General features: G+C 42.7%; 1 protein-coding gene across 1 annotated transcript in view; it reads left to right on the top strand.

Annotated features, from left to right (window-relative positions):
- LRP2 (LDL receptor related protein 2) overlaps positions 1-14,245 on the top strand; it is a 144,091-nt gene that overhangs the window by 121,609 nt on the left and 8,237 nt on the right. The window contains 10 exon segments of the mRNA XM_083702334.1: positions 362-490; positions 1,161-1,292; positions 2,187-2,318; positions 6,681-6,824; positions 7,273-7,438; positions 8,389-8,517; positions 9,706-9,926; positions 10,984-11,160; positions 12,922-13,041; positions 13,137-13,227. Of these exon segments, the coding sequence (XP_083558460.1) occupies positions 362-490; positions 1,161-1,292; positions 2,187-2,318; positions 6,681-6,824; positions 7,273-7,438; positions 8,389-8,517; positions 9,706-9,926; positions 10,984-11,160; positions 12,922-13,041; positions 13,137-13,227 (1,441 nt within the window).

Genomic DNA, 14,245 nt, shown 5'->3' with positions numbered 1-14,245 from the left:
GCTTTGCACAACCATGAGAGAAATACCTCCCGGACGAGCAAAGGCTTTGTAAGCCGGGGGGGGGGGGTGGCTTTAGCAGCCAGAGACTGAGCACACTCTGAGCTCTGGCAGCATGCATGCTCTTCAGCCTAACAGTAAATCAAGCCCAACTCTAGAATTTCCCTGTGAGTGTCTCTCAAGACTGGACAGGTAGCTTTAACGGTATTGGCAAGACAAAAGCTGAGATGTGTGTGGGAGCCCACCACAGGGGATTGGGCCAAGTTGCCCTAACACAGCTTGTATAGCAACGTCTGCAATATGCATGCTATAAAACGGGATATATGTTTGTGTGAGGAGGTGTGTGTGCATTATCTTCATGCAGGCAGAGAACCCACTCCTAAGCCTTGCACTACTGAGGAATTCAAATGTGGCAATGGAAACTGCATCCCACTACACTACGTATGTGATAATTATGACGATTGCGGGGACCACTTTGATGAATTAGGCTGCAGTAAGTACCGCAGTAGCTTGCACTGAATTCAAATTGTACGTTTGTTATGGGAAGGAAAACCAATGTTGAGGTGAGAGCTTTGCGTGTGCCCATGTTATTGGGAAACGTTGAGAAATCCTCGGGAACAGAATAAATCCTGGAATGCAAACCCAGCCTTCTTCCTCCCCCAGTCCTCTGTACTTGATACCTGATGTGCGTGCCTCCCTCGCTCCCTGCACCTTCTCATCTGTTTCCACCCCTCTTCTTTGATGCTCACTGCAGTGATGGTCCTAATGTAGCTGAAGGGCTGGGTGAGCCCCTTCCATCCACGACACAACTCAAAGAACATGTGAGCTAAAGCTCACATGATCCCACAGAAGAAAAGGATGCCAGCAACATCCCTACATTGCTGGCATATTTTGCTTAGGCCAGCTGTGAAGGAGGAGAGGTCCTATCGGCCTCTATTTGTAAAGAATTTTAAACAGTGGAGGAAATCAGGCCCACGGAATGTTCCTTAATAGTTCAAAACAACAACTAAAAACAAAAATTTTCTTTGGAATGAGATTTCAGGAGTTCAGTAGATGCATTCTGAGGATCTGAATCTATTATTATTATTATGGACCAGAGGTGGGGGAGAAATTTGTTTCAGTTTCTCATTAAAATGCAACCTATGTTTTGTTTTGTTCTTTAGATTCTGGAACGGGTAGGACCTGTGCTGAAAATATCTGTGAACACAACTGTACCAACCTAAGTGAAGGGGGATTTATATGTACCTGCAGACCTGGATACAGCCCCAGTGAACTGAACAGAAATACCTGTGATGGTACCTTTCATCTTGAAATAGATTTCTATCTCCAAATTGCTCAGCTTAAAAAACTCATCATTTTCATTATGGCACTGATAAAACATTCTGTGCCAGCTCTCTAAGCATCTCGTCACACTGAGATGTTTTGTTTATTTATGTGGAATCCTGTTTTTCTCATAGCATTTAGGTGCAGGTTCCTAAAACATTTTAGATAATTTAACCACCTTTCTGTCTTGGATCTCATTGTTTTTCTCTCTCCCTTGTGTTGCTCTTTGGAGCCTAACCAGTTAGGGTGATACTTCTCTGTGTGATGGATTGCTGGTGTAGGTTTCCTCTTCAAACCTGTGAAGACTCATTTTCTTTGGAATGGCTACTGTAGTTTCTCACTAAAAAGCAGTGTCTGCTTGCAGAGTGCATTGGATTGGATCCAAAGAACAAGGAATGGAATAAAATGTCTGTGCACATACGTCTTTACAGGCTCGCGCAGTATGGCTACCGCTGCTGCCATTATTCTTAATGTTGCATTGTTATGCACAAAAAGATACAACAGGTTCCATTCTTGTAAGCTCATAGTCTGAATATTCATAAAATGAGGGAGAGAAAAGAGGAAGGGGGAAGATAAAGGAAAGAAGAAAATTGGAATGGACCATGGTAAAAAGAAAAAAAGGAAATAGAAAAGGCAAGAGAGAGAAAATGAGTTGAATATTGGGCAGGGATGGACCCAGAACTTGGGTGCCTGGGCTTTAAAAAAAAAGGACCTGAGCAAAGCAAGGGAGATAAGAAAGAGAGTCAAGAGAAGCTAAAGAGGCCCATTCCTGTGATAAAAAGAGAGATATATTATATAGGCCTTTGCTGCGACAACAAGGCAGTTATTTTGTCATTAAGTTTATAATACTTTCTCTTTGCCTTCAGACATTGACGAGTGTGAGATCTTTGGAACATGCCCCCAGATTTGTAAGAATTCCAAAGGAAGCTACGAGTGTTTCTGTGCAGAGGGATTCAGATCTGTTGGGGATCAGCAGGGAGACCAGTGTGCTGCCAGTGGTAAGCTCAGCCAGCATTTCCATTAGAGCCAAATTAAATTAAAACTAAGCACCATGAACTGTCTTCTGAAACAAGTCTTTCTTATTCTCTTGGCCACCATCCTGCATTGCGTTGCTGTCTGTTGTCTTCTGCTTGCTTCTTCCACAACTCATTTGTGTAGAATAATGATTGTAAGGCTCAGTAAAACCATTTGACTGCTGTTATGCCGCTGAATCTGAAAACAAGCTAAAACTTATCTCTGACATCTTCAGCGTCCTGTCTCTTGCCCTCGCAGATAGCCTTGCAGATTTCCAGAGAACAAAAGGGCTGTTCATGATGTAGCTGGTTGTCATCAAGAGAAAATTAGCTGTAGTAATTTCTTTAAAGGCAGATTATATTGATATAAATCAAAGACACTTTGCTGACAGACTGGCATGTATGGTTCATGGACTATAAAAAATAAAATAAAATAATTGTCCGGTAGCACCTTAGAGATTTTTCTTGGTATAAGCTTTCGTGTGCATGCACACTTCTTCAGATACAGATGAAGTGTGCATGCACACAAAACCATATATATATATATATATATATATATATGCTTTCGTAGATTTTCACGGGTACAGGAATGCAGGTTTTGGTGTCCTCGGGTGTCTTCCCGTGTAAAAGTTGGGGTGTCTAGGCGACGTTTCGACGAGGTCTCACTCGTCATCTTCAGGCTGGTGCTTTCGGCTTCTTGTTACTGGAACAGAGCGGGATCTCAATGTTTGAGTTCCTATAAATACTGTAGAGGGGGTGTGGTGTCTAGCCTCCAATGTTCTGGGCAGAGAGGAAGTTCCCAGGCTAGTGTGCCTTTTCTTCTTTTGTTCCTTAATTACTTGAGAGATACCTTGAGTGATTTCTTGAGTGATATCCTGAGTACCACTTAGGTGGGTCATTAGGTGTGGATTAGTTGCTAAAGTCTTTGTGTCTTGACCTCTTGAACTTTGTGAAGAGTTTTCCTGAGAAGATGGCTGTATTGCACTTAGTTGTGCTTTGGCTTGGCTTCGTGTATAGGGGCGAGCTGTGGTTTTGTGGCTTGTGTCAGCCAGATCTGTGTAGGGATTGCAGGGGGGTGCAGCATCCGGAGGTGCCACCATGGATTGGCTACTGGATGGTGTCAGTAATTCATCTGTGGAGAGGGTCTGGGTTTGGGTCTGGTGTGGTTGATTGGTGTTGGCGTTCTGTGTGCCTCTGGATCTGGTGTCAGTTTTTGTGGAGAGGGCTAATTTCCAGATGTCTGGCAAGCGGGATGTGTCGTCACGCTTGTTCATGTTGTGAGGGTGTTTCTCTATCTCGATGGCTTCCATGATTATTCTCTTGTGGTGATGTTCCGTGTTAAAGAGCAATTTGGAATCTGCAAAATTAATTTCGTGTCCTGTTTCTTTCATGTGTTGGAAAAGAGAGGAAGTTTTTTCTTCTTTTTTGACGGCATTCTTGTGTTCTGCGATACGTGCATTTATTCGTCTGTTTGTTTGTCCAATGTACGTGGCTGGGCAGACTTTGCAGGGTATTTCATAGATCCCTTGGTTTTCCAACTGGATTTTATCCTTGGGGTTTCTGAGGATATTGGCTATTTTTTGGTTGGTGAGAATAATCATGGAAGCCATCGAGATAGAGAAACACCCTCACAACATGAACAAGCGTGACGACACATCCCGCTTGCCAGACATCTGGAAATTAGCCCTCTCCACAAAAACTGACACCAGATCCAGAGGCACACAGAACGCCAACACCAATCAACCACACCAGACCCAAACCCAGACCCTCTCCACAGATGAATTACTGACACCATCCAGTAGCCAATCCATGGTGGCACCTCCGGATGCTGCACCCCCCTGCAATCCCTACACAGATCTGGCTGACACAAGCCACAAAACCACAGCTCGCCCCTATACACGAAGCCAAGCCAAAGCACAACTAAGTGCAATACAGCCATCTTCTCAGGAAAACTCTTCACAAAGTTCAAGAGGTCAAGACACAAAGACTTTAGCAACTAATCCACACCTAATGACCCACCTAAGTGGTACTCAGGATATCACTCAAGAAATCACTCAAGGTATCTCTCAAGTAATTAAGGAACAAAAGAAGAAAAGGCACACTAGCCTGGGAACTTCCTCTCTGCCCAGAACATTGGAGGCTAGACACCACACCCCCTCTACAGTATTTATAGGAACTCAAACATTGAGATCCCGCTCTGTTCCAGTAACAAGAAGCCGAAAGCACCAGCCTGAAGATGACGAGTGAGACCTCGTCGAAACGTCGCCTAGACACCCCAACTTTTACACGGGAAGACACCCGAGGACACCAAAACCTGCATATATATATATATATATATATATATATATATCGACTGCATCAAACCAACATGGTACCTACCTGAATATAGGTTCATGGACTGTGAAGCATAGATAGAAAAAAGATAAACCCTTTATAAGACCAGTCAGTTGAATTCCATCATAAAAGAGACTCACTGGGGAATGCATTTGTATGACTGCATGAAGGGTTAAATCAGGCATGTCCAAAGTCGGTTTCGGGGGCCTAATCCGGCCCACTGGTCGATTTAATCCAGCCCCTGTGGCAGTATATGTCCTGGGGTTAAAATCCTAAAAAAAAACACCTCAGCAACTTCAATCCTTAAAAAAGCTCAACAACTTTGGTCAGCCCTCGTGCATGTTCACTTCATCAAATCTGGCCCTCTTTGAAAAAAGTTTGGGCACCCTTGGGTTAATCTGTGGATGGGGCAGGGTTGTACATGTAAGCCCCACCCCTAATGTCTCCCCCTCCCCTGAGTTGCTTTTCAGATTGTCACACTGTTTAGTGTGAAGGTCTGAAGAGGGTTTTCAAGGGAGAAGGTGCTGAGAAATTGAAATACTTTATTGTCACTTATACAACTTGTATACAGTGAAATTACACGAGCACCACCCACTCAGCTCTTTTAGTCTTAATTCCCCTCGTTTACTGACACACACACCCCAAACCGAAAGTCAGTTGCCCTGTTGTTATCTTTTCATTCAGCAGCCTACCAGCCCACGGATAGAAGCTGTTCTTTACCCTGTTGGTGCAACTAATCATGTTTCTATATCTTCTGCCTGAAGGCAGGAGATCAAGAAAGTGCCGGCCAGAGTGTGAATCATCCCTGAGAATGATTCGTTCATACTCCCCGTGAGTAGCAGGAACCCTGGTTTGTGAGGGTTCTTGATCATGGGGCAAGTTTCTAAGCACGTTCAATCAAAGCAGGCTTAAAAACCTCCTTCTGCTCTTCATTCTGGTCATGTGAGGATCTGAAGAGCAGCCCATGCTTCTTGGGTAGGACTTGAGTGTATGTTCCTCTTCTGCCCATGGTTTAACCCTTTGTAAGTTTAGGTGCAAGCCAAAACAAAGTAGTGAATCCCTTGCGTGATAGAATTTGAGGAGGTGGACTCTTGCCTCGAACGAAGAGAAGAAAAGGAAGCAGAGGCAGACAAGTTAACACGCATGATAAATAGTTCTCGACCTCGTTGTGTGTTAAAACAGATTAATTTTTTTATAACTTCTCCACCCAGGTTATTTTTATATCTTTTCCGCCCAGAATTGCAATCAAGAAAAATCAGAAGGCTTATATAGCAAGTCCGTTAAGACTCACACAAGGGATTTTTCATAACTGATGAAAAGGATAATTTAGGAAAGAAAATCCTTAGAAGCACATCCCAGGAAACACAAAAATGATGCCCAAAAAACCAGCTTAAAAACCAAGAAAGAGGGGGGAAATGCTGCCCTGATCTACAATACTACTAAAATAAATAAATAAATAGTTAACAGGATTTCAACTGGTGTCTCAAAGATTACAATATAGGTGCCAGCCAGCCATTCCTTAGAGGGTATTCTACCGTCAGGACATCACCACTCAAAAAATGCCCTGTCCATAGTGCCCTGATTTTTTAGCATCTTCGTGCCATGTGGCAAGGTACTTTTGAAACTGAGGCAACTTTTGAAAGCTGTTTGTGTTACTGTACAGGGGACTGCTATTCTAAGATAAAATGGGTCATCCAATTTCATTAGGTCTGCATAAGTGACTGATATAAAAACAGTGTTTTGGATCCTGACACCCTTCACCTTTGAAGAAGGTTTGAAGAAACATGCTACCAAGTGTAACTAGGGGATAGCAAGGATTTAAAATCCATAGCAGGGGAAACATTGAATATTTGCAGAATAGCTTCTAAATTTTACAGTCCAAAGAGTTTCAGAAAAAATGTTTTCTTCAAAATGGAAGCAGAAACTTTGACACATCAGTTATTTACCCTGAATTCCCTGATGGAAATAATTGCTAAACACAAGAGTGTCAAAATGTATTAATTGTCTTTTCAGGTAACCCACCAATATTACTCCTGCCTGACAACGTCCGCATTCGAAGGTATAATATGTCATCTGAGCAGTATTCTGATTATATTGAAAATGAGGAGCACATCCAAGCCATAGACTATCACTGGGATCCTGAGGGGATAGGCCTCAGTGAGTATATTTGATTTTTTAAAATTTTTTTTCTTACAGCTATCCCTCAGCTAACTAAAAAAGAAGGTTCTTTTTTAACCTGGCCTCAGGAACAAAAGTAATGGGTGGAATTCAACAGTACTCTAATTGGGGTATGTTAGCAGGAGCTGAGGTCCACTTGTGCAACAGGACTTTCCCCCCTCTCTCTGCCCTGCTTGCCCCCTCCCATTCCCCCACCTAAACCTGGTTCCCCCCCCCAACCCTCCAGAGCAGATTTAGGGGGCACACATGAGAAGGGGAGGGATGGAAAGTCCTGTTACACGAGCAGACCTTGTTCTGACGTTGAGGGGATTCAACGTCAGTGCAACAGAAGCACTGAGTGATCTTAAGGGTCCGATCTTGACCTGAGTAAATGATGAATTGTTTCTAATGGCAGAAAAAAGGAAAGTGATCCCTGAACTTTCCACAGGTGTCATATACTACAGCATTATGGGGCGTGGTTCAGAGTTTGGTTCCATCAAACGTGCCTATATCCCCACATTTGAAAGCAGCGGAAATAATCCCGTGAAAGAAGTTGACTTGAACCTGAGATACCTGGTCAGTCCTGTTGGTTTAGCTGTGGATTGGGTTGGGAGGTAAGAGCAAAAACTGAATACAAATGGTTCAGAAAACCTTATTCATCTTCGAACACACACACACACACACACATGAATGAATGTTTTTCCCCAGCCTGGTAACCACCAGATGTTGGGACTACAATACCCATCATCCTTGAGCTTTAGCAATACAGCTTGTGCCCTTTTAGCAATGCACCATGTGCCCTTTTACAGGTGTACAGCATCAAGCATGAGAAACTTGAAGCCATGGCCAAAAGGAAGAGTCAGGAGCACAACTCCACCCCCCCCCATGCATCTAAATGGCAGCACATTTGGAATTTGCCATCTTTTTTCTTTAACCCCCTACTATGCCAAATTCACACAAAAAGGTGCCACATTAAAAAAGCAGTGACTTTTTGATGAAAAGGAGCACAGCTTCAGCTTAAAATCAAACACGGCACTCCTGAATTAGCACTCCTGAGTTCTTTCCTTTGAAATTGGGCCATTGTGACATCAGATGATTGACAGATGAACCAGTCTGTACCCACAAGTGGTCTGCAGGGAGGAGAATCCCATCAATCAGATCCTATTTCCCACATCTGCATTAGATCTGATATCTCTTCCAGATCTAATATCAGTTCTTTTGTGAGCTCCAGACACCAGGTTTTGAATCCCAACAATGTAATTTAATGAGTGAAACAATTTTGGTTCATGAAGTGGGACTTCTCCCTGCCTACCCAAATTTGTTCCAGGGGACTGAGAGGGAAACCCAGAGCAAATAGGGGAATTGGAACAAGGGGATTTACACCTCTCACACAGCAACCATAAACTCATGTGCATTGTATCACATTTATTTGGCATTGTCTCTGAATTTTTGGCATTTTACTACTGAATATTTTTTAAAGGCCTTTCCCATACACTGTAGTTGATGTTGACAAAATACACAGTTCATTTTTTATTAAAAAAAATAATGATTGGATCTCAACTAGGCACCTTTACTGGACTGATTCTGGGACAAATCGAATAGAGGTGGCAAAGCTTGACGGGAGATACCGAAAGTGGCTCGTCTACTCTTCGCTGGATCAACCAGCAGCTATTGCTGTCAACCCCAAACTTGGGTAAGCATTTTGGCAGCTTAAAGCATGAATATAAACGAAAGGAGATGCTGCATGAACTGTCTAAAATATATAATGAATAGGAAATATCTAATGCACATTAATATCTATATTCTATATGTTACCTGAAATACTTTGAATAACTAACAGAGGTTGCGATGTGCAAATGTCACAAGACTTCTCGGAGGAAGCAGAGACAGACCTCAGTGGGGCAGATGGTTTCCCTCCCCTCTGTTGTTGGGACCCTTGTGCTGAATTCTGCTGTTTTCTCTTTACGACTGAACTGATAAATAACTAAAGTCACCGGTTACACTCCAATTACATATAACAAGCAGTACATCAGTTCGGGGTTAACTGTGTTGCACGATAATTGTTTTAGCGCAGCTGATAACTTTCTCATCAGCAGATGGTCGTAAAAATAGGCATAAAAAGCAAGCAGCTTGCAAACAAACAAACAAACAAACAAACAAACAATGAACCCTTACATTGTGGGAAAGTTTCAAAAGCAAATCATCCTCATATTGATGTGCATTAGTAGCTTTTTACTTTGCCTAGGTATTGGGCTCCACTGTCTGTGCCTTGGCAAAGTCCACATAGCTTAGAAACAGCAAGCATAATTAGTGTCTGTCTGAGTTATTGGCGCCAATCCCCTCTGATGGGAGTCACTTATCATTTTAAAGGGAATATTTATCAATGTAACATGAAATAGCGCATTGTAAAGAAATAGTTTAGCAGGGAATTATTGGTGGAAAACACAAAAGAGAGAAAAAGAGAATGGTTCTTAGAAACAAAAAATAATTTCATGACACAGCAGAGAGGCAATAGTTTGGATATTTTGCTGTGAAGACCATTGTCTTGATTTTAGATACATTGTAATTTCTCAATCTTACTTACAAGGCTGCAGAGAGGACAAAAGAGACAAAGAAATACTGTAGAGATAATCAATAAAATGAAATGCAGCAAGAACAGATAAACAGAGCCGTGTGCACATAATATGAAATAAAGTTGGATAGCTACAAAAGGACTCTGGAGCATATTTCTCTGAGGGAAAAAGTGGTCAGCCATGAACTGCCAAGTTCCTACCAACTTGATTCTCATTTCATGGAGATTTCTCTCTTTTTCTGTATAGTGTTTGTGTGCTTTGCTATGTTGTATCTAACCATTTAAAAATACTGATTCTCCTTTCCTCAGGCTAATGTATTGGACTGACTGGGGAAGGCAACCCAAAATCGAAAGCGCCTGGATGGATGGGCAGCAGAGGCAGACATTGGTCTTTGAAGACCTTGGCTGGCCAACTGGTCTTTCAGTTGATTATTTGAACAATGACAGAATCTACTGGAGTGATATGAAGGAAAACCTAATTGAATCAATGAGATTTGACGGAACAGACAGGAAGACTGTTCTGCATGGACGTATGTATATGAACATGGACTGAGGCAATTTTAATCCAAGTTTTCTCCAAGATACTTGGGAGACTATCTATGGTGGCAGATGGCTGGGGGCAGGTTGGTTATTATCGATGAAGTGAGGGACAAGGGACTTGCACTATTACAGTTACTCAAACTTTCAAGTGGCCCTCTGTGTCATAGCCAGCTCAGTGCCACCACACTTGGCAACACCACTCCCTAACCATTAGTGCTTTGGGTTCAACCAATGCGGGTACCAAAAACTTCTTGTAAAGGTGTGGCCAGGAAACAGAGAAGTTCGGGGGATGGGGAAGGTCTCTCCACTGAGGGAAAGTTGCCAAAGGAGGTGAGGTGTTGAAGAAAATGAGGTATTAGTAGTAGTGTAAATTAAGGAGGAAGTGAATGTGAAGGGAACAAGAGAGGAGGGATGAATGAAACATGCAGTTTGCAGTGAGTGTATGGGAACAGGTCCAAGTTGAACACTGAAAGGAGAATATGAGAAGAAGTGGCAGGAGATGGGTAAAACGCCTCCAGAGCATATAGCAATGCCTCCAGAGCAAATGTCTGCATTTATCTTGAGGAAAGTTAAGCTGTGCAATCTCTTGCTGCAAGCAAAATGCTGCAACAAATAACTTAGCAATTTTCAAAGATGGATTATAATTCAGTAGAAAAGTGTGTTGGTAATTGCCTGCAGATTATGCCAAGCTCTGCTTCTGTTTGCCACTATTTTGTTTGCCTCGGTAATTTTCAGAGTAGAAAGTCTGAGAACCCCTGCAACAGTATAGATTTGGCAAGTAGTGCAGATTCCTGTGCTCTTTTCATTTGTGAAGGAAAAACCTGAAGTCTTTTTGAAAGTACTTCTGGTTTACTTGCGAAATTCCCACAGGTCACTGTGATTTTGCTTCCAAAGCATACATTAATCTCCACTAGAAGGAAAGCTTAGAAAATGGCCATAAGATGATGTGGAGGAAGGTATACTTTGGTTTCAAGAATGTTCGTTAGACCAACAACATTGCTCTCCTTTTGCATGTTAACTTACCTGCTATTTTATTTCACCGAGAAGTTAGCAGCCCGTACAGTCTTGATGTCTTCGAGGGTCACCTATATTGGATATCTAAGGAAAGAGGGGAAGTCTGGAAAGAAGACAAATTTGGGAAAGGAGAGAAAGTAAAAATGCTGACTATAAACCCTTGGCTTACTCAAGTCCGTATCTATCACCAGCACAGATGCAATCAGTCAGGTAATGGCCAGCCTTGTATAGTGCATCATCTATGAATCTTTGCTTTTTAAAAAATTTATATTTTATTAAGGTGATTTCAATTAAAAGAAATAAAGTGATACAGAAAAAAGAAGGAAAAGTGAGAAGAAGCAAACAACAAAGATACATATAAAAGTGAAAATATGCAGAAAAAAGCATACATTCTTGTATACATTGGTATAGTTTTATTGCCCTAGTGCTTATGTAAATGTTAATAGCCTACAACAACTCTCCGCTCATGATATTGGTGTTTCTGAAAGCATAGAACTGGTGCTGGCCAGAGTCCTCATCGAGTGAGCTGCTGAATAAGCCTTTCTGGTTGAACTGTGAATTATGGCTTCTTTCTTTTCCTGTTTCCACTGTACACAATTTTCTCTCCTTTGTGATATGGTGTTGTTATGGTTCTTCATGGCACAAACGGAGAATAGGAAGGAGAGGTGGCGTTCAATAAAGGAGGGGCTATTTCCTCTGGGTGAGGCACTTCTGTTTCTCTTGTGGCCCCTGGAAAGCTGCCCACGTTGGAATGCGGCCCTTCAGATGAGAGAGATTCCACATGCCCAAAAGAGAAAGTTGTCACTGTCCATTTTAAGAATTTCTGATCACCTGTCTGGGGAGAAAGGGCATGTTGGGAATTGGCCTCTGCCCACAAAATGAATGATGGGCGTGGTTGAATACTGAGCACGCATCTGCATGTGTTGGACAGAGGCTTCCCACCTTGTGCAGCACCATTTTGGAAGGGTGCTCTGCATACAAAGCTTCTCGCGATTCAATCATTAGACCAACAACTGAAAGAAAATAACGGCATCATATTTCTTAAAACCTCCAAGAAAGCTGGTTGTGAGCCAGAGAGGAAGCATGTTGTTCCCATTTTATTACTGCAATATATCATTTGTACATCCTCTCATGGCAGAGGCAGTAATGAATTCACCTGCCTGTCTGCATCGCCCATCATGCATGGACTATTTTGTAGCTGCCCTTGCCATTTGGGGCTATGTAGGGGAGGACAGGAAATAGCATGTATTAGGAGTGTAGTTAAAACAGCAAGACACCACCTGAGGTGTATGCCATGGATAGAAATGGGGCAAAACACTCTTCAGACACATTAATCTTGTAGTGTCTGCTTCTGTCCCAGGAGGTTGGTGCCAACTTAATTCTTCTAGGAAATTAGGCTTGCCTGGTGCTCCCTGTTCCTTTCACTTCCCCTCTTATGCGGCCTTCCTTCCCTTCCTATGAGCTTTGTAACTTAACTACGGTTTGCATTTTGACTGCCTGTGTTTTCACTAACAGATAGGTAGCCGTGTTGGTCTGCCATAGTCAAAACAAAAAAAATTCCTTCCAGTAGCACCTTAAAGACCAACTAAGTTAGTTCTTGGTATGAGCTTTCATGTGCATGCACACTTCTTCAGATATATCTTCAGATGTATCTGAAGAAGTGTGCATGCACTAACCACTGTTAGTGAAATATCTGTTTCTGGTCATGGCTGCAAACTGTGGCTTGGCGCTAACTGCGAATGACAGAAACACCAGTGCAGAGATAACATGACCGATTGGTTTAAAAACTGACAGGGAGGGAGAATGTCTTCGTGAGAGGGGGAGAGACAAGTTTGCAAGCCTATGGCACAGCACTGTGTCTCCACTGAGTCTACAGCTTCCATATTCCCAACCTATTTCTCTTGTATGGTTGGAAGGATCCCATTAGCTCTCCTAAAAGCTCTTCAGGTGTGTCTTTGTTTAACATTACAGTGTCCAATCCATGCAAGGATGTCTGCAGCCACCTCTGCTTGCTGAGACCTGGAGGATACACCTGTGCATGTCCACAAGGAGCTCGTTTTGTGGAAGGCAGTTCGACAGAGTGCGATGCAGGTAAAGAAAGGGTGGAAATAATTGGAGATTGATAAGGTGCTTTATGTTTTGCAGAGGACATAAAGACTATTAACACATGCTTTCCATTTTCATAGCCATTGAATCTCCTCCTACGATGCCTCCTGCCTGTAGGTGCATGTATGGAGGGACATGCTACATTGATGAAAGTGGGCTTCCTAAATGCAAGTAAGTTTATATGGAAGGGCCAGGTGAGATTTGGCAAGGTGTGTGTAGCACATGAAGATCTGCTCTTTATAACATCACCAAAATCTGCAAGCAAAAAGAGATGCTCATTACAAAATTTCCCTACCCTGCCTTTCTTCAATATGCATTCAAGATGACTCGCGAACAGTGTACACCAGTCACATACTCGCATCCTGCTGACACGTGAACAGCATTAGTCTGATGGGCGAGCTATATGCATACATGCCGCGTAATGTTTCCTCCATGGGAGCAGGAACCCTGGTCAGCCAGAGCTTTTGTGTATTTGGAATTCTATTGGGTACCCATTAACAAAGTCCTCTGTGCAGATTCCATCACCATAGAGGGAACCCCATGCATCTACTGGTCCCGATCTTGCATTGGCCAGGGCGCATCATGGCCCGCATGTATGTCAGTGGCCATGGGAGCAGGTCTAGTCAGTGCTTTCTGGCTTTCTGGATAGCCTATTCAGTGCTCATGGGTACCGAAAACCAGAATCAATGAGTATCAGCCCCACTGATAAGCTGTATCCATTGCTGGGTTGTGCCATTTCAAGCTGCAGGTGGAAGGGGTGTGTGGAATGTTTGAATGCTTCCTCATCTCACAGCACACATTCAAAACTAGCACATCGGGGTGAAAGCTGTATGGTACCCTTTTCTAGCTTTGAATTTGCATGGAGTAAATTATATGAGGGGAAGCAGTCTGAAATGGTACAGCCCAAGAACAGATACCTCACCTCAAATGAGGCTTTTGCTCATTGTAGCTCTTAAGACCTCATTCTAAAGGTGTTTGTAAAGCTGAATATCTGCCGCCTCAGAAATGAGGAAACGGCAAGCAAAGACTCTTCTTTAAAGATGGACAATTTTAAATGTAGCAGGTTTTTTATTTTTAAGAGAAAGGGTCAGAGGACAAGTTACTCAGATGCCTGTTCTACCAATTAAAGGAATATCTCTTAAGAACAGCAAAAAAGAAACACACACTTAGGTTCAGCTGAGCCTGTAGG

This window comes from Podarcis gaigeae (assembly GCF_964106915.1).
Source record: "Podarcis gaigeae genome assembly, chromosome: 1".
Classification (NCBI taxonomy): Eukaryota; Metazoa; Chordata; class Lepidosauria; order Squamata; family Lacertidae; genus Podarcis; species Podarcis gaigeae.
This window is presented reverse-complemented; position numbering and strand designations above follow the sequence as displayed.